We start from the raw sequence: 20,858 nt of genomic DNA, 5'->3' as shown, positions 1-20,858 counted from the left end.
AGGTACTCTGTTCCAGCGTGATGATCCCGCCACGTGTTCTCGCGATTTTAGCCATAATATTCCCGGAAACGCCGGAGTACTTGATAGTCTCCTGTTATTTTGACGTGGTTAAATAAAGTAAAAGCTAAGCAGTTCAGTTTCAAGTAAATACTGCAGGATTTATTCACGTTCAATTTTGTAAACATGAAATTGTATTGTATAAAATGTATTTTACACTTAAGTAAGTGTAACAGCCAGCCAATTTCCATTTTTTGAGTGTATGGAATAGAAACACTGACAACAAGAAATGGAAAAAGGGTCTTATAAACAATATCTCTAGGATACAACCCTGATTCCAAAAATGTTCTTATTGCATGAGGTTTTGGTTCTAATGGATTGCAGCCTCCTGCCAGAGTGGAGGGTTGGAAAAGATTTGTGTGAGGGGTGTGAGGGGTAAGAGACTTTTTTTTTTTTTTTTTTTTTGCATGTTTTTGCATGCATTAGGCTCCTCGAGGCATAGAGGTCCTGGGTGATGGTCGATCACAGTAAATAACCTTCTCTGATGGTGGTGTAGAAATGCACCATCATTGACTTTGGCAGGCTGAATTTTCTGCTGTCGAAAGTACATCCTCTGCATACCTTTCTTGTTGAGAGAGCTGATGTTCTTGTTGTAACACAGTAATTTGACAATGCAGGTCAAGATGGGAAATACTGCCACCTGGTGGTACTCTGTAAGTTCGTTTTTCAGTTCAATGAAAACCTTGTGAAACTTCAACAGTTCTAACTCGAAAAACTAGACTTTTATCCAGAGCACAAGTAAAGACTTCTCTTTACAATCTGTACTTTCAATCTGGATACTTGAACCCGTTTTACTAATAATAAATGGAGGACTTTCATTGTGACAAAGGTTTTATTGTGGTAATCATGCCTTTAATTTAAATTTAATTATAATTCCAACTTAACTTCTAACGCTATTTCTGACAGATTAGGAGGATTTCAGAACATTCATATTTTTCTTAGACTCTTTAATAATTCCCTTTTTATGGGGACACAAAATCCATAGAATAAGCAAAAAACATATCTGCAGGCAAGTGCGGCTCAAGTGTGGATTAGCCCTTCCAACCTTGTGTATGTAACTTGTATCATTGGCTTGATACCTTCATACTGGCCAAAAATGGAACTTGAGGACTGCAACCCATACTCCATCGGTGCAATTCTACTAGCCCCTGGTAAAACTATTAAGCTTTTAAATAATAACAACTGCTTTATACATAGCTACAGAATTTTTCATCCGATACAATTGATAGATAGATACTTTCTTCATATCCAAAGAGAAATTTGCAATACATCAAATGCATTCAATCACATCATCAGTGTTGTATCCCAGGGTTATTGTGTTGGTTTCTGCCATTTGGAATGGGTAATGGCGGAGCAGATGGTTTCAGCTATGGTCTTCAGCACCTGGTCATGCTGCCAATGATGGCAGCCATGACCCAGGGCTTTCATGCAGCAGCTGCAGCACAGAGTGCAAGCAGGAGTGCCAATTTTGCCCCAGCAGAAGAATTTTGATGGAGTTGGAAGCACAAAGTAGACTGTCTGGACAAGGAACTTCATACGGTGGGGTTGAGCTCACCATAGCTCGGACTAAGATGTCCAGTGCCTGGTCCCATCATGTCCAAGCTCCCTGTGAGCTTCTTCATCTGCCTGTACAGAGCTATGCCTCCTGGGAAGCCCCAGCCACCTGCAGAGGTAATGGCTGATCTTCCGCTGAAAGGCCTCCACTCCTGACATTGGGATGTTTCACTAGTACACACGTAGGGGCCACATGATCCGTGGGAGCATTGCATGCTGGCAGATCCACACCTTAAACTTGCCAGGAAGGCCAGACTTGTCAACTGTAGCCAGATGGTCTGCCACCTTCCCTTTCCTCAGTACTAAGGACTTTGTTGGTTTGAAGTTCACCCATGCCCCTGAGATGAGTTTCTCCAGACTTCTCAGCAGCCATGTACTGTTGTTGTAACTGCGAGATCGTCTATAAATGCCTGTATCGGTGGCTGGCAGACACAAGATCTGGACATGGGACCTCTGCACTCTGCCTCTGCTGATTTGGCCAGCATGTTCATTGCCAGGGTAAAAGGAAATCTGACCGAGGAAAAGAGGGAAGCGTGGAGGGGTTTGTACTAGGCTAAGGAAGCAGCCCTTTAAATCATCAATATACGGTCTCTCCAGAACAAAGTAGATATACTCCATGCAAAGTGCCTGGTGGAGAGAGCCAACAGGGAGGCCTGTGTCATCACTCTGACTGAGACCTGGCAGGACAACACTGTCCCAGATGACAAGGTAGACCTTGACAACTTCACCATTTTCCCGGGCAGACCGTACAAAGGAGCATTAAGATTCATAGCAAGACCTGTACAAATGTGGAGATCTTGACACTATCTCTTCACCCTTTCCATCTTCCAAGGGAATTTCCCACTGTTTACCCACATGTCTGCAGCTGTGTGTATATTCCACCAAGCCCTAATGTTAATGCTGCTGCTGAGCTAGTGGCCAATACCGGGGAAATGTCCTGAGACCCCGGTGTTTATGACTGGGGATTTCAACAGTTGCAGACTTGACAATGTCATGCCTTCATCCCAACAATATGTGGACATCCCCAACAAGGAGGGGAAAGACACTGGACTGCTTACATCTCCTGTGCCCAGCCACTGCTTGGTTTCTCTGACCGCAATGTTGTCTTCCTTCTTCCACACTACAAAATGGAACTGAAACATCACAAGCCCCAGACCTACAGCATCCACCAGTGGATGGAGGACAGTATTGTGCAGGGCTCACTCGCCTGCACAGACTGGGCAATTTTCTTGGGTGGAAGTCTGAATGACAAGGTCTTAGTCATCATGGACTATATTGATTTCTGCATTTCCAAGTCAATCCTGATTATGTCTTTCAAGAAATATTTAAACTCAAAGCCTTGGATTAACCAACATATCACGCACAGCCTTAGAGAAAATCAGAAAGCCTTTTAATGGCAGGACTGGGTTTCACTCAAAATCATAACACACCAAATCAAAAATGAAGTCCTTCAAGCCAAACTCAACTGCAAAGAACAACTGGAAGTGGAATTCAGCACCATGAGCACAAGACAAGCTTTTCAGAAAGTTAGAACACTCACTGGTCATGATTCACCCAACTAAGCTCCAATAACTGACCCCATCTCTTTTGCTGAGAACCTTAACACCTTTTACACTCGATTTGACTGGACTACTCAGACGAACGTAAGGCAATATTGGAGACCCTCCCCACCCCTGAGTCAACACACTCTGCACTGTGGATGATGTTTACCAGTAGGTGAACTGCTGCATAGCGGGCAAAGGTCCAGGGCCAGGTGGTATCCAGGCACAGGTGCTGAAGGAGTGTGCCACAGAGCTGTCACCTGTCATGCACTCCCTCTTCTGGGAGTCCTACCGGACTGCCTTAGTGCCCACCATTTTGAAAACATCCACTATCATACCAGTACCCAAGAAACTCCGCCCCTCAGAACCAAAACACTACCACCCAGTTGCACTCACCTCAATAATGAAATGCCTGGAGAAGCTAGTTCTCAACATCATCCTTCCAACTGTCAAACCACTCTTGGACCTAAATAGGTTCTCCTACAACGAACGCAGTGGCATGTCTCCTCCATTCCCTCCTTCAACACCTCGAATTACCTGGTAACTTCGCCACACTCCTCCTCATTGACTTCAGCTCAGCATTCAATACCATCCTGCACCACAAGATGATCAGGAAACTCCATCACCTGAATTTCCCAGCACTTCTCATCTACTGGGCACACAGCTTCCTCAGTGGCAGACCACAGTCCATGAGAGTGTGCACAACATCCTCATCCTCCCATCAGCATCAATACTGAGGTTGTTGAAATGGTTGAGAGCTTAAATATCTCAGACTCACCCTGGACAATAAACTGAGTTTTGATGAACACACCACTGACATCCATAAAGGCTGCCAACAAAGACTCTCCTTCATCCGCAAACTCAAAGCACTTTCTGTTGCCCCCACCTTCTGCTGCTACTTTATAAAAGCATAGCTTTAGGGCATTCAATCGTTCGCAACTGGACCTTGTCAGTTTGTCTTAGGAGACGTTTTGCCTCTCATCCGAGCAGGCTTCATCAGTTCGTACGCAACCAGACTAGATAGGACAGCTCTAGTCCAATGCAATGGTGTTAGGTTCAAGTATTTATCCCCTGAGTGAGGCCAACCCCCAAAACCAAGAATGGTATCACTCTATTGTGAGGCAAACGATACCCCCATTAAGGCGGGGTGGGGTGCAACCCTTGGATGTCAACGACAGTCGTTTGCCTCGTTAGTGTCCCATTGATGTCATTGGGAGGCTCCTGGAGCCATGTGTGAATGGCTTTGTTGTTTATCCTCAGGGGCTAAATCTTTGAATCTTTTTGGGAGAGATGAAAGGACAGCATTGTATGTGGGAGATAGGTGGTGTCTCAGACCTCCCCCTCTGTTCAGAGATGGTTTTTCAACCTTGACATAGATGGCTTCTCGTACTCCTCTTTCAAACCATCTGTCTTCTCTGTCCAGAATATGCACATTTTTATCCTCAAAGGAGTGTGCTTTCTCCTTGAGATGCAGGTAAACAGCTGAGTCCAGCCCTGAAGAGTTTGCCCTTCTGTGTTGTGCCATGCGTCTGCTCAGTGGCTGTTTGGTTTCCCCAATATACAAGCCTGTGCATTCCTCACTGCACTGGACTGCATACACCAGATTGTTCCTTTGAGTGTGAGGTGTCCAGTCTTTGGGGTGCACCAGCCTTTGTCTGAGAGTGTTCCCAGGTTTGAAATGTACCGGTATGTTGTGTTTGTTGAAGATTCGCCTGAGTTTCTCCGATACACCAGACACATATGGAAGGACGATGTTATACCGTCTGTCCCTCTTTTCCTCCTCTGTCACCCTGTTCTTTCTGGAAGCAGCTGAACTTTTCACAAAGGACCAGCTGGGGTAACCACAGGTTTTGAGGGCCCCCCTCAGGTGTTTGTGTTCCTTGATGTGATATGATGTGAGTCACACCAGTTAGCCTATGCCTACGATCCACCATGAAAGGCTACAGGACTGACAGGATCCTGGAAAAGGCTCAAAAACAACTGCTGAATGAGAGAGTAAGGCAGGTCAATTTCACCATTGACAGCCTAACAGTGAAATTTGACAACCTACAGCACAAACTTAGGTCATCACTACCTGAGGATGTCTGTAAGAAAGTCATAGAATTCACTTTGAAAGCCCAACTTGCCCAACACAACAAAACTAAAGACGGACAAGCAAAGATGCTGGTGGTGGCTGTATGTTGTTGGATGTATGTCGCTGTAGAGTTTGATGTGTTCTGTCTAGATTGATCTCTTGTTGTGTTCTTGAAGCTGTACAGAGGTGGAAACAATTTTCCTTGCAAAGGACAAATAAATCTAAATCTAATCTTATGGTGATTGCAAATACAACCTGTCTTCAATAAATGACCATTTCATTTCTCCGTCTTAGCTTTAATGTGAAAGAATCAAGGCTGTGTTTGTTTTTGCACTTTATTATTTCAGACATACAGTTTGATATAACAAAGACTGTAGAACATCATCAAACAAGCTGACTGGCAATAATGGGGCTGGACATTTAACTTCAACCTTTACCTAGGCAGTGAAAATCATCTTTAACAAGTGTATTAAAATAACAGCAGTATCATCATTCCAGGCAGCCAGACATGTTTTATCATACAAAATACTGTAATGAATTCAGAATACCAGCATCTAGAGTACACGTTATTGGTATACATTCGCTTTATTGCAAGATTCTGAAAGCAAGCGTATTATTCGTTTCTTTTTTTATCATTTGCATAGTTCAAGCAGTTTATCTATTTTCCCAAAAGTAGCAATGTTTACATGTGAGAGTAAGATATACTGTAACTGAAATCCTGAAATATTACATACACTGACCAATGTAAATAATGTATATATTCTTTTTTTATCATCCACAAATGCTACATCTAGTATCAAATATTGGACACCACCTTTAGGCTGTCATGTCTTAACACATCAGATTCAAATTAATGCAAAAATATCTGTGGTGCTCCTTCAAACAATCCTCAAGAGCAATAAGATAAAAAGAAAGTCTTCTTCATGAAAAATACGAAACATAATTGAGTGTAAAAATTGAATGTGTCAACTTGTCATCAAATATTGATGCACCTAAAAAAATATGTACTCCCTCTTTTGAATTTGTTCCCTTACTTAAAAAAACAATCTTAAAACAAGAAAAAATATAAGTAGTCTCTTAAATTGTTTTTATATATTGAGAGTCGTTTACTAGTTTCCACCTATCATTCCATTTTCTGCAAAATATTGTCTCTGAATCTGTGTATGGACATACAATATCCTTCTACAATGACATGCCACTTGATAATTGAAGTGTCTGTGCAAAAAAATAGAGCTAAAATAACATACATAAACATAACACAGGGGAGGTGTGTGTGTGTGGTCACAGCATTCGAATCTGGAGGAAGTTGTAATTATGGAAAGACATGGCCGGAAATAGAGAAATCCCAAAGATCTTGTGAGAACAAGATATTATTTTGGAAAAAGTTTGAATGCATCCAGAATTTTGATTTTTTTTTTCTTATGAAACACATGATGATGATTTTCAAAGGATGTGTAAAATTTGTAGATAGATGTTTTCAGTTTAGGTTTACAGACACAAATTAAATCCAGTCAAACTGCTGTAAAATACCAGATGATGTTGTCACAACTTCCCATTCAGTCACAGTGACTTAAAGTACAGTGTTTTAAAATTATATATATATATATATATATATATATATATATATATATATATATATATATATATATATATATATATATATATATATGTATGTATATATATACCATACCATAATAATGAGCTGTATTAGATTCATATACTGTATGATATTAATTTCACAATATTTGGTACATTTATGCATTTTGCTATTTTCAAAAAAAAAACTGACTCCACTCATTTAATACATCTATTTGTGACTGTATTGTTTATCTATTCAATATTGGCCATTTCCACTTAAAGCCAGTGTGTTTGGATTTTTTTTTTTTTTTTATTTACACTTTTGGCAGCATAAATCATTAAATTTCCTCCAGATTCAAAGTCCTTTGTAAGTCATGTCATTGATATGTCCATTCATCACAACATATAAAATACACAGACATGTTTCAGACTTATGGCACTGCATCACTGGATGAAATGTTGGTGGGCGTATGTTACATGACAGTATTTTCCAGTATATATAAATTCTCTGAAATGACTGCATCATTAGCTGACTTTTTTTTCTTCTTCTAAGGTCACTTCTATTTTCACTTTCCACATACAGTGTATCATTTCTAAAAGCATATCCAACAACTTTCCAACAGGGGTGGTGTTACCATAACGTAGGAGCTGCACATAGTGGCAGTCTCTATGAATTACATTCATATGCACCTGTTCTGGATTAGAGATTTATACTCACTAGTGGTGTGGAGGCCAGAGTGGTGGATGGCTGTATAGCTTTTTGCCTTCACCACAAGAATCCCAGCTACTCATCCAAGTTTTCCTACTAGCAGTCTGTGCTGACATTCTCATTGTCTAATCAGATGACCACCATCTTTGTCAAAAAAAATGAGAGAGGTTAGGTAGTCTTTGTCAAACGTAACCGCTCTTTAATCACAGTGTAGTTCCCATGAGCAAATGTTGATGATACCGAATTTAGAAATGTTAATTCTACAAGAAAAGCCTTCTGAACTCACATTCACCCTCATGTTTGAGTTATTTCCGTCTCTCCATTTAGGCTCTGTTGACAGATGCTACTGTACATCTGGGGCAGAAGACAGTGTGGCAGCCTGCTGTTTCTTTGAATCAATTATTCTTAAAAATGAAATAAACATCGTATACCTAAGTATGTTATCCACTGCTGGTGTTATGTTATTTATTAAAATTGGGGAAAAACATGTCACTTCTTATCTGACACCTGTGGTTTGAACACTTCAGATTGAAGAGAAGCAAACAGACAGGTAGTCACCACAATAAATGCATCTGTCGAAGTGCCTAACTATCCTCCACCATGCAGAAGACACAACAAATGACCATAATCCAACTAATCAACTTGGATTTCATTTTTCCACCAGATTTTATGACAAAAGTTGAACAAAAACAAATACTGACCCAAAAACATGATGACATTCCAGACCAATGACATTGCAGCATTGACAGTCCATGTAGGCTATGAAGATGCCTCTGTGGAAAAAAATACAGCCTGGGGTGACCCTCACAGACTGCCTTTGAAAACTTATGAACACACAGACTGTATGTGCCAATAAATATGCCAAATGGACCACGTCTGCGTACTCAAACACCCAATCTAGTATGTACATCCATGTTGGAGTAAATCCATGTTGGACTTTACTCTAAGGACTTACAACAACTTGAGTAAAAAACAAACAAACAAACAAAAAAAACCTCAAGTAAATATTTAAGAGAATCCTTTGGTGTTCTCATACCAGTGTTTTATATATGACATACTCTGACTCTGATGTATGACAAAGTGTGGTCCTTTGCAGCCTTTTATGAAGGGCCGTTGTTTCATCTCTTCATTTTTGGTTCTGTCTCACAACAAACTGCATATGAGTGTAACTGATAGTAGACAAAGTTGAAGGATGGGAGTGGTGTTGGGGGATGGAGGTGAAACTGGCATCACAGTGAGTCCATAAGGAGAGTCCTCAACTTTTATTTTTTAATAAAGGATGAGAGGCTTCAATCTTCTTAGTTGTCAAAGTGTCAGCATATGTCAGTGTGGGCAAATACCCTCAGCCTGCAGCTGAGCCCACTTCTGACTGTGCCAAGAGCCATTGGTGGTTTTCCAAGGTTGATATGGAGATCCGATGATAATAAACACTCTCCTTTGGCTTTTAGTGTCCAGAATTATGTTTGAAGGTTTTAGTGAAACTATTTGTCTACTAGTCATCCTCAGTGATGTCCATCTGGCCTCATCCCAAACTCTTTGTCTTGATTTATCTCTGCAGCTCCTGTACTTGTTCATGTTTAGCATGGGCGTCCCATGTGAACTGTGCAACACTGAACATCAGTTCATTGACATTTTGTCATTGTCAGTGTATGACATCTTTCTATCAACATATTTCATCAGTAATTTCTACTTTGCAAATGTGACCTGAGCTAATAATACAGAGATATTACACAATTTGAAGCTGGTAAGATGTCTGGGGCCATATCCACAAAACATTGCAAAGCTAAAAGTAACTCCGAGCTGGCAGAGTTATGGGAAACTTATAAAAAATAAGGTGTGGCAGTACTAACTTAAGGATTCCTAAGTTTTGGTCTCCTAAGTTTTGGTCTAAGAGTCATTCACAAAGCATTTCAACACTAAAAGTGGGTCCTACTACACAGTCAAGAGGACTCCTAAGTCACAAAAACCAACTTTCCGTCAGTAATGTGTGTTTTGTAATCAGGGCTTTGTAAAAACAGAATAATATGAACTTTGAACCCACATTCTGATGTTGTCCATTTAATAGGGATTAAGCTGGCTCACCAACAAATTAAAACAGTCAAGTAACACCAGAGATGTTTTTACAACTATATGTTATTTGGACAGCAGTGAAATACAGTTTGCAGCACTTATGATCAAAGCCTCAGCCATCTGACAGAATTATTCAGCAAACCAAAAATGCACTCTTCAGACCCAAATTTGTGTGACAACTCATTAAGTGTGTATTAAACAATCACCAACTGCAATAGGTAACTTCATGGCTCTTGATTGATTATCCAGGAAAGTCGGTGCAATATATTGTTGTGCTTTTGCTTTTGCTTGTGTGACACTGGGTTACAAAATATCTCTAAATATTTTTTAGGAAATGTATCCACCTATGTACCTATCCATCCATCTCAATTTAATTTGTTGCTAACACACCTGTGTATTAGGCTGATGAATGTCTATATGTCACCAGTCATATACCAATACCAATCACTGTGGATGTAACAAGGAAGTGCACTCATGAAATGTGATGTCATCCCTAGCAAAGGGGGCAACCCTACACCTTCTCCTGACATTCTCCTTGTTCCGTACCAACCGTTGCTCTCACGCAGCTTTGTGAATGGCTCTTCAGAGAAAACTCTTAGGAACTGTTTGTGCCTTTAGGCTCCTAAAAGCCACAAAATCCTTTGTGAATATGGCCCCTGTAGCCTTCCTTTGTCCTACAGGTACACATAGCAGGAGGCTGTTATGAGTCGAATGAATTGGAGTTTGGATGTGAGAGCTTGCAAGATTTTATACCATCCATCCACAACTTTGTGTTTTTCTTGTATCAGTTTTGGTGCTATAGAAAATTTGTCTGGGGCCATCTTCAATATTCTATTTGTCCAGTGATACCTCAGAAAGATGCTCCATCAAACTTTACAGCAGCTAGGGCTTGAGCTACAGAAAAAAAGAGACAAAGACAGTGTAAGAGAGATACAATGATAATTTTAGATTTCTTGCATATCACTGGGTACTGTACGCTGTTTACTATTATGGGAAATAAATGTTTCTAATGTCAGTATTGCTTCTTGAAAACCATAGAAAAAAGCATTGTTTTTTTTTGTTTTTTTTCCTGAAATCCGGCTGTCAGAAATTAACATTTGACAATTTGAAATCAATGTCAATTTCTTCCTGATCAAAGTTTGAGGGTGATATGGATCACTCTGACCAGAAATGGTTAAGAATCTTAAATTTCTAAACATGAGCAGTACTATTCAAAACCTATATCAGTCAAACATAATGTGTCACATTATACACCTTAGCAGATGAAAAGCAGTCCCAGACAGTGAAGTGAGCAGAGGGTCTAAACAGGATAGGTGACACGGGGGACTGGTGGATGTGGTGTGGTGTGGTAAATGGAGACTCACCTTGCATGACTCACACCTTCATGATGTGGGCAGAGTTGGGGAAGTCAGCAGAGGAATGGGGAGGTACCAGGCTAGTCGGGGAGGTGGGGCAACTGGGGACACACTGGGCTGGAATGAAATGGAAGGAAGGTGGGTGGGGTGTAAAAATGGAAAGAAAAACAAGGAGTGAACCATTCAAAGGCAGAAGTACAGTGACGTAAGTAAGTGAAGTGGAGGGACTCCTTTGCATTCAGACACTGTGAAAGGGGTTAGAGCAGTCATTCACTTATCAAGCAACAATCTGAAGGTCAGTGATTCAATCCCTGGTCTCGGCAGTCTACATGTCAAAGATAGATACAGGTTAGGTTGTTGTATTATGCTCAGATATGTATGTATATGTATGATTTTTGCAAAGAATCACAAATTCACTTGAACCTTTTGCTCAAAATTAAGCTGTAATGCTGTGAGTGAAACAAAGTCATTGTGACTTACATAGACTGCATGGTGAATTGATGCATTTATATAGTGCTTTTCTCATTCCATTTCTAGTTCTGACCATGCAAAGAGAGAGACAGATAGATAGATAGATAGATAGATAGATAGATAGATAGATAGATAGATAGAAAGATAGATAGAAAGATAGAAAGATAGATAGAGGACTTTATTGATCTCCAAAGGAAAATTGCAGTGTTGCAGCAGAAATTCACATGTCACAAAACACATCTTACGCTTGCCATGGGGTAGAGGTATTTTGAAAATATATACACGTGCATAAAAAGTACTGTGCTAGATAAAGATTCAAGATTCAAAATTGCCTTTATTGTCAAAATTGCCTTTATTGTCATTGAGCATAACATGTCAACGAAATTTGCATTGCAACCCCTGTGTTAGAAACAAGATAATAAGAAAGGTAATAAAATATAATGAAGATAATAGAATAAAATAAACTAACATCAAGTAAAATTATGCGTAAATGCAATAAAAATATACCAGAAATAAAAATATACTCAGACAATAAAAATATACTAAAACAATAAAAAAAAAATCAACAACAGCTAAAATATACTAAAAGGTATATACAAAAATTTAGGTAAGCATGTGTGTACTTAAATGTTAAATACACAGATGGTGCAGGTGGAGGTGGAGGTGGAGGTGCAAAAGTTCAGTATGCAGTGACTCATAGCCCTCATGGTCTCTCACTCCAGTGAGGGGCTGCTGGGGGTGATAGCTCTGACAGCTCTGGGGAAAAAGCTGTCCCTCAGTCTGTTGGTAGCGGTGCGGATGTTCCTGTACCGCTTTCCAGATGGAAGCAGTACAAACAGTCTGTGGACCGGATGGCTGAGGGCTGTGTGCAGGGTGATGGAGACAGCATCCTCTGTGGACCGATTCCCTCTGTAGGCGAACTGAAGGCTGTCTAGGTCCGAGGGGATGAAGCCTCTGATGTACCTGAGAATAATCCACTAAAAGCACTTCATGATTACCGGGGTCAGAGCAACAGGCCGGTAATCATTCAGGCAGGTGATGGATGCCTTCTTAGGTATCAGTATGATGGTGGAGGACTTAAGGCACTCAGGAACCATAGACAGCTCCAGGAACAGATAAAAAAAGGTCCAGGAACACTCCTGCTAACTGGTCAGCGCATGTCCTCAAAGTCTTGGCTGACACCTTATCCGGTCCTGTAGCTCTGCGGGTGTTGATCCTCCTCAGGGTGGATGTCACCTGGTGCTGCTGCAGGACGAGGGGCTGGTGCTGCTCCTCCAGCCGGGGTAGGTGTGTGACTTCTCTGCTGCCTGATGTGTCGAAGCGAGCAAAAAAGCTGTTTAAGGTGTCAGTCAGGGTGGAGTTGTGGCTGGCGAGCCGGGTGTTAGGCTTAGTCCATCATGGTTCTAATGCCTCTCTACATGTTCTGTGGGTTGTTGTTATTGAAGTGATCTTCAATTTTGTCTTTGTACCGGAGCTTGGCCTGCTTAATTCATTTCTTCAGCTCTGCTCAAGCCCTGCTATAAGCCAGCCTGTCACCAGCTCTGTAGGCAGTATCCAGGGCTTTCAGCAGGGACTGCACTGTGCTGTCCAGCCATGGTTTCTGGTTGGGAAACACAGTGATGGTCTTAACAGGGAGGACAGCATCAGTGCAGAACTCAACATAGGACAATACAGATGATGTATACTCCTCCAGGTCTGCCTCTTCTCTGAACACAGTCCAGTCTGTCAGCTCAAAGCAGTCCTGAAGTGCAGAGAAGGCCTCCTCAGTCCATATCTGTACTGTCCGGTGGTCGGCTTTGTTCTGCAGGCCAGAGGCTTGTAGGCAGGAATGAGTTTCACTGAGATGCGGTCTGACATGCCCAGGTGTGGAGCTGCTACCGCCTTGTAAGCAGCAGGGATGTTGCAGTAAACCTGATCCAAAATGCTACTGTCTCTGGTCAGAAAGTTTATGTATTTGCAAAAATTGGGAAACACCACCTTCAGTTCAACGTGATTAAAGTCCCCCACCACAATCACAGCTGCCTCCGGGTTGTCGTTCATCTGCCCACAGATTAGGCAGTACAGCTCCTCTAATGCTAAATTAGCATTAGCCCACGGTGGGATGATGGCCGCCACAATAACAACAAACGAGAGTTCTCTAACCAGCTTGAACGGTCAGCATTTCACTACCAGGTATTCCAAATCAGGAGAGCAGAACGTGCTGACGGAGCGTGTGGCTGTACACCAGGCATTGTGTACATACAGCGCCAAACCTCTGCCTCTTCTCTTACCTGAAGCTGCAGTCCTGTCCACCCGGAACAGAGAGCGCCCTCCGCTATCTCCACCGTTGCGTCCGGGATGTTGTCGTCCAGCCTGGTCTCTGTGACAACGGTAACACAGCTGTCCATCCGGCGAGAGACTATCCTTAGACGGACCTTGTCGATTTTGTTGGTAAGAGACCTGGCGTTAGTGAGGAAGAGACTGGGGAGAGCCGGTCTGTGAGGGTTAGCATGTAGCCAAGCCGGCTCTCTTGCCACGCTTTTGTTTACGGTGTTTCCTCCATCTCCTTGGCAGCAGTTGGAGGGATGGTGGTGGAATAAAGTCCAGTTTACGGGGTGTGTGGAGTCCGAACTGTAGTCTAGAGTTTAATAGTGTGGACCTGCTGTACTGTGTCAGAGCTTCCAGAAGAGTGGTGAACGTAGAAATGAGTAAAAACAAACAAAAACATATATATATATATATATATATATATATATATATATATATATATATATATATATATATAAAATTAGAATTAAGATCAGATAGAGCTGTCACATTCTAAATTAAAGTTGAATGTGCAGAGTCAGGCCTCATCTCAGAACCTCATCTCCTAGCACAGAGGGGAGTCATTGTAAAGCATTATTGCAGAAATGACTTTCTGTGGCTTTCCCTACTACAGTAGTGTTGAGAAGCCTCCACCTGAAAACACTGCTGTCTGATTAGTTGGTCATGCACGGGATGTGACGTGTTGTCCATTATGTTGAGCTTGTGTGCAACATCCCTCTCTCAACAACCAGCTCTTGGCGCTCCAAAACAGGCCCCAGTTCAGAGCCAGCCTTCTGAATCAGTTTATTCAACTTCTGTGCATCACTGGCCCTGATGCTGGTTCCCCAGCAAGTGGCTGCAAAGAAATTGTGCTTGGAACAACAGAATGGTAAAAGATCCTCAACATCTTGCTGCACCATCAAAGGACCTAAGCTTCCCCAGAAATAGAGGCTGCTTTGCACCTTCCTCTAGACAGCCTTATGGTTTCACTTCCATTCCAGTCTGTTGTGAAGGTGAACTCCCAGGTAATTTGTCGCTCTCCACTATCTCACCTCTTCTCCTTGGATGAGAATGGTGTTGAAATGACCCCTGGTCCCCTTAAGTCAGTCTCTCAAACTGAGGTCTGTCTGCCATGTCGTCAATAATCCAGGAGGTTGTCGAGGTGTCTTCTCATATTTCTCGCAGCAGCATGTTTAAGGCAGTGGAGAAAACATGTTTGACACAGGAGAAATCAAAGAACATCATCCTTGCAGTGCTGCCAGCTTTGTCCATGTGGGAATGGGCTGAAGCAGGTAGATGATGGCATCCTCAACACCAACCTTGGGGCAGTAGGCAAGCTGATGTGGGTCAAGGGAGGAGACCACCTCAGGTCTGAGGTCAAAGACACATACAGTGGAGCTGTATGCATTCGCAAATTGCTGAAAAGTTGTAAGTGTAGCCAAGAGGAAAGTGTAGTTCAAATCTCAAGAAATCGCCATGAAAAAAAAATGGATGTTGTGTTAATAGTCAGGCAGAAACAGAGTTGATATCACACGCCACATCTGCATCAGCTGATGGTGGGATGTAAACAGTAATAACAATGAAGCATGAGCAACTCTCTCTGCAGATAATATGGGTGGTTAACAGTTTGACAAAAATCAGTAGTCATACCCTGGTGGCAGAGGGTACTAGGCAAGGTGCCGCACACTCATCAGGATTGATATTTTATGTACACTCATGAGCAATTTGGGGTTTGGTATCTGCCCAAGGATACTTCGACATGTAGAGTGCAGGGGCCCAGGATTGAACCGACCGTCTAATTAGTGGACAACGGCTGTACCTCCAACGCTAGAGCCACCAATTCAAGTGATAATGTTTATAATCAGTAATGTGAGTGTGAAGCACAGTGATGCTTGTACCAAATGTTGTTAATATACTAATGTTTATCAGTTCTTGTTTACCATATTTATAATCCAAATTTTGTGTGTGCATGAACCATTTGTAAATTTGTACTAACTCACACTACTGCCCAGGGCGATGACAATTTGTGAATAGTTTTGCAGGTATTTGGTCATAAAGCAAAATATTAGAAAAAATGAAATTTAGACCTGATGATGACAATAGATAAAACCTAAGGGTTCCAAATTTTAAATAGCTATTGAGATATTTCACTGGTTATTGTTGTTGCTGAGTGTGAAGATAACATTCAGAAAAGTGTAATGAAGACACTGTATTATATTCAAAAGTGTACATATATCAAGAAAAATCGTTTTTTCAGTTTTCTATACTTTTCATTTCTTTTCTTTCCTTTTCTACACAACTTGGCTCTTATTTTTACACCTGCTTCCAGCGTCAGTCAGCCACCACAGCTGCAGCAAATTTACTAACATCTACCACAGGATAAAAACCCACCACCTCTTCACCAGTCGTCTCAAGATTGTTATACTTACGATCCCGGTAGTCTTAGCCACTTTGCTAATCCTTGTGCTCTATGTTGCTTCTGAGTTTGCTTTGTCTGCATGGCTAAAACTATTTTTTGTGCCTCTGGATCATCTCCTCCGGTCTCAGACCTGACCTGCCCAGCTCTAGTTCACCACCCGAAGAACCTGCTGACTCACTTCATCTACCTGCCCACTCCTCGCCTGCATCAACTTGGACCATCTCTCTTTTGACATTATCCAATTTTTTGTGAAATTATAAATTCCTGTTACCATTCACATATTCATTTGTTAGAGTTCAGCCATTAGTCTATAACAATCTATAACTTATGGCTGAAATCTAGGAACACAGCAAACAACTTTTTTTAGAAATTAGTGTGCTGTGTACATTTTACAAACTCATACCTGCCCTGCAACCACAAAGTTCAGTACCAGAGCTCACTGCTACTATTGTAAGGAGGCAAAACAATCCTCCATGTTTTCAGTGGATTATGTTCACTTTTCTGCTTGGTTAGACCAACTTCTTGGCAGAGGTGCATACACTGAGACCACTCCAAAATCATGCCTAAATGTGCCTCACACAGCTAGGCTACTGTCATTGATTATTTTAAACACCCTCCATTTGCACAAGCATCTAATGGATAATGACATTTTGTGTCTTTCACCATTGGTTACTGGCGGTAACAACAATTGCGGTTTAATAGTAGAGCAAACTCTCCCCAAGCAGCTACTTTGTCAGAAATACAACAGAGTAACTTGTATATCTGTTGGACTAAAGAGATGACACTGAATACCCTGATCTCAGCAAAGGAGTTGGTGAGAAACATGTTGTCATAAGTAACAAGAATACCTTCCAGCACCACACATTTTCTAAAAATAGCTCTATTAGAAATGAATGTGAATGTTTTTTGCCTGTAAAGATATCCTAGCATTACATTCCTTACATTACCTTACATTCTTCGTTTACCAGACCTTGGCAAAATTTTGATTTTAAACAGCACACAAAAACCAGCATTGGACATACGTGCAGAAATGTGAATGACATAGTGTTCCCGGTCAGTATTGTGCCTTCTCCTGTGTTATGTGATCAGAGAGTGCAGTCAGTGGGAGAGGGTAAATGACATGGTCTCGGTGGCATCCATGTGTACAGAGTCCTCACCAGAGAGAAGGCGGCTGCGGCGAGACGCTTCAGCTGCCAGAGCACAGGATATTTCAATCCGCTTTTCCTGCTCCTGCAACTGCTGCTGGGAACTGACTGGAGCACCACCCTCCACAGGGCCGTCCAGGAGAGGAACCATGTTCTGCAAACTAACAGTGGGCATGATGAAAGGCAAAGACATAAGGAAAGGAAAAAGGAAAGGACAGTTTTGTCATTTAGTCATAGTTAATGATTATGCAACATTTGCCAAATCTAAAATGATCTGCAAATAAAGAAATTTTGTATTCTATTTCATTAATGATCTAATTTGGCTAGCAAGTAGTTCTATTGCTAAAATGAGCAGTAATGAAGAAAGAGGATAACCCTTCTTGGTTCTTCTGCAATTTAAAAGTAATGGAACCATTCATTGGAATGGAGGCTTTTGGACTGGCGCAAATAGTTTGAATCAATTTGCAGAAAACTCTTAGCACTTGGTAATGGTATATCCATAATGTTAATAATAATGTTAAATTCCACTTATCATTTATCATCATTTTTTTCATTTTTAGCTGTTACTTACAATCTTAAATCAAAACTTTCAACTACAATTTTTTAAATATATTTTTTAATTACTACTGATATTTATGTTTTGTTTTGTTCTGATTATTTCTGCTATTCAATAGCTCAAAAAATTCAAATAGTCATGTCAATTAATACATATGGTCAAACCAAATTATACATTTTCTGAATCAACTTCAAAAACAAACACAGGGAAAAGAATCACATCACCCTCAACACTGTACACACAGTATACTTTAGAGAAGTCAGTACTTTTTGTTGTAAAGAATAGAGCATGGGCAGCATGGTTTAAAATAAGACCAATAAAGATATAGGTTTCTAATGTTTTGATGTAATGTTAGAAAACTGATGAGTAAAGCTATGTCTGAGTCAAAACCCACTTTGATTTGGCAATGAGGGTTTTGATCCGCTCCACTTTCTTCTGTTTCTCCTTCTGTTCCTCAGGGCTCAGAGGAGCATTATCCTCCACATCCAGGTAGCGCTCTGGGATCAGAACTTTGTCAGGAGCTATCAGCTACAAAAAACACAACGCACATAAATGAACATGGATCCACACACAAATACGGCCTATATGCATGCAAATACACTAATATACTGATATAATATCTTTTTCATAGCATCTAAACAGTGAGCCAGGAAGACTCAAAAAAACGCATTTACATTTGCCAAGTTGAATTTTTGTACACTTATATGTTTTTTGGAGGTTGTAAGTGGTAATATTATTTTTATGTACTTTTTATTACAAAGTATTAAAAAAAAATCAAGTATTGTAATTTACTGCATTTCAAAATGTATCAAAACAAAAGTATCAAAACAAAAGTCAAATGAAAACTGAGGGGATCTGTTGTCTCTTTCCTCTTCCCAGTGTGTTTTGGTGTTTACCCTTCCTTCTGTCTCCTGTCTGTCTCTCTCCTGTCCGTCTTGTCTGAGTGTGCCACACTGGAGGGTAGGCCGACAGGTTGGCCTGGCCTCCTCTCCTCCTGGGCAAAGCTATTTCCTATCAAGCAATCAAGACTCATCTGTGGTGACAGTAGTCAGCATTCATCGAATCGTCAGTTCATCTGTGTGGTAACGACTGAACTCTGAAAATTATCGGTTGGATTTGTTGGATCTGTGCTTGCCTGCTTTTGCTCCTACCTTCCTGACTCTTGTGTTTTTTGTGCCCAGGTGTCTAACTCCCACTCCCTCTGTTGGATTGAAGGATTGGATTGGACACTTCTCTGGCTGTCCTTCCCTGAGATCTCGGAGTGTGGCATTTTGGGTCTTTTAGCTATACCAGAATGTAGCAAAAATGCCCTGATAAACTGTGTCACAATGGAACAGAAGGAGCAAAATCAGCAGCTGTAGCAGAGAAGTTTGTATGGACAGTACCAGACAGCCAGGCAAAATGCACGATGGGTGTTGTGAGAAAATGCCTCAGAGCCATGACCAGAATGACTGAAAGAGGGAATAAGGGAATGATACATCAACTGAATGATCTCACCTCTTTGCTGATGTCCAGGTCATAGTGTTCTGGTTCAACCTGTAAACGTCTCAGGCGGGTGATTTCTTCCCAAGGTGACTCCTGCCCTTGGCCTCGAACTGCTGCCTCCAAGTCTTTGATGTCAATCTCGTGAGCTGTGAGCCGCCTACGAATCTGTCCACACACGCATGCACATACACACACACACACACACACACACACACACAGATATGCACATAAATACAGATACATCAAATCTAATCATCCACAACCACATGGATAAATAATCTGTTCAAAAAAATTGCTCCTTTTCCTACCACCAATTTAGACAGTTCAACCCCCCACTTGTCTCTGCTAACTTTGTCAACCTGCTACCTCTGTGTCACCAGTTTGCATTTTTTTGCAGCTTGTGAATTATTACATGTGGGAGGTTCATACAAGGAATGTAACACACACATATTATCTCTATTTGTATGTTAATAAAAAAAAAATATCTGTATCTATATTTCATATATATGTATGTATAATATTTTTTGAACAGAACATTTTTACTTCCAGGAAATCGCAAGGAAAAACACAAGTCTAACCTGAGTCTAAACAAAAGCTGTGGAACTGGAAAAATCGAAAAAACAAAATCTTAAAATCTCTCTTATCTACTCTGCATGTACTCTCCAAAGAAGAGGTTTCCAAACTTTGCATCAGATCATAAGGTTAATATAGTCCTGGTGTGTTGTCAATCAATCAAGTTTGGTTGGTTTCAAGCGGTTTTTATATTCAAAAATCATCATATATTACCCAGCTGGATGTACTAATGTGAAGATGTATACAGTGTGCACCTTTTTGAATGATATTGACCTGACCTTTGTCTTTAACTGAAAGCCAGAATATAGCCTGAAATGTAAGTAGGTTTTATCGAGGCTTATATTATTTATCAAGTGATTTTTATTATGGCAGTTGTACATACATATCAACTTTCCCTAAAAGTAACAAAATGAATGTTTCATGAACAGTAATTCTACCTTGCAAGTGTTAAATGTGCAAAAAGTTGATCAAAGCTTCCCAGTTCTGTCATCTGAAAGTGGCTGATATGGTATAAACACAGAGGTACATTTTAAACTCTGTGTTTAAATATTGACATTTGTTGACAAGGATCTTTACATGGTTGATCATACCACTTTGTAGGTGGCTGGAGACTGGCCACCTGAGAGGTTTAGACTCCGTCTCTTGTCCCTGACAGAGCTGCTCTGGTTACGGCGGATTCGCTCATTCTGCTCCTCCACGCTCATCTTTGACTTCACCTCTGCAGTAAACACAGCGCTCTTTGGACGTTCCTGTGAAAATATGTGGCATAGAAATACAAGCAAGATTTCAATCCTTAGTGCTACTGGAAATTAGAGGTGCCCTTGACATAGGTGACCATACATACTACTACCATACTACTAGATAGACACTAAATGCAGCTGGACTCTGAGACAAAAAGATTCAAGTCCTATTTCAAAGACAGAGGCTATTTTGTCTCACTTGGCAACAATGCATTTGGGCAAACCAACATGACTTTATTATGAAC

The 20,858-nt window shown here is 41.0% G+C and overlaps 1 protein-coding gene across 9 annotated transcripts in view; it reads right to left on the bottom strand.

The window, feature by feature from the left end:
- Positions 1-6,905: 6,905 nt before the first annotated feature.
- plekha6 (pleckstrin homology domain containing, family A member 6) overlaps positions 6,906-20,858 on the bottom strand; it is a 100,903-nt gene continuing 86,950 nt past the window's right edge. For 8 of the 9 annotated variants that reach the window (XM_041946887.1, XM_041946918.1, XM_041946928.1 and 5 more), the window contains 6 exons: positions 20,464-20,622; positions 19,313-19,465; positions 18,210-18,343; positions 17,272-17,420; positions 10,948-11,055; positions 6,906-10,477 (listed from right to left, as the gene is read on the bottom strand). In XM_041946887.1, the coding sequence (XP_041802821.1) occupies positions 10,958-11,055; positions 17,272-17,420; positions 18,210-18,343; positions 19,313-19,465; positions 20,464-20,622 (693 nt within the window). In that variant the 3' untranslated portion in view covers positions 6,906-10,477; positions 10,948-10,957. The remainder of the gene's footprint in view (positions 10,478-10,947; positions 11,056-17,271; positions 17,421-18,209; positions 18,344-19,312; positions 19,466-20,463; positions 20,623-20,858) is intronic. The other variant, XR_006007195.1, reaches the window with a different exon arrangement.

This window comes from Chelmon rostratus, chromosome 2 (genome assembly GCF_017976325.1).
Source record: "Chelmon rostratus isolate fCheRos1 chromosome 2, fCheRos1.pri, whole genome shotgun sequence".
NCBI lineage: Eukaryota > Metazoa > Chordata > Actinopteri > Chaetodontiformes > Chaetodontidae > Chelmon > Chelmon rostratus.
This window is presented reverse-complemented; position numbering and strand designations above follow the sequence as displayed.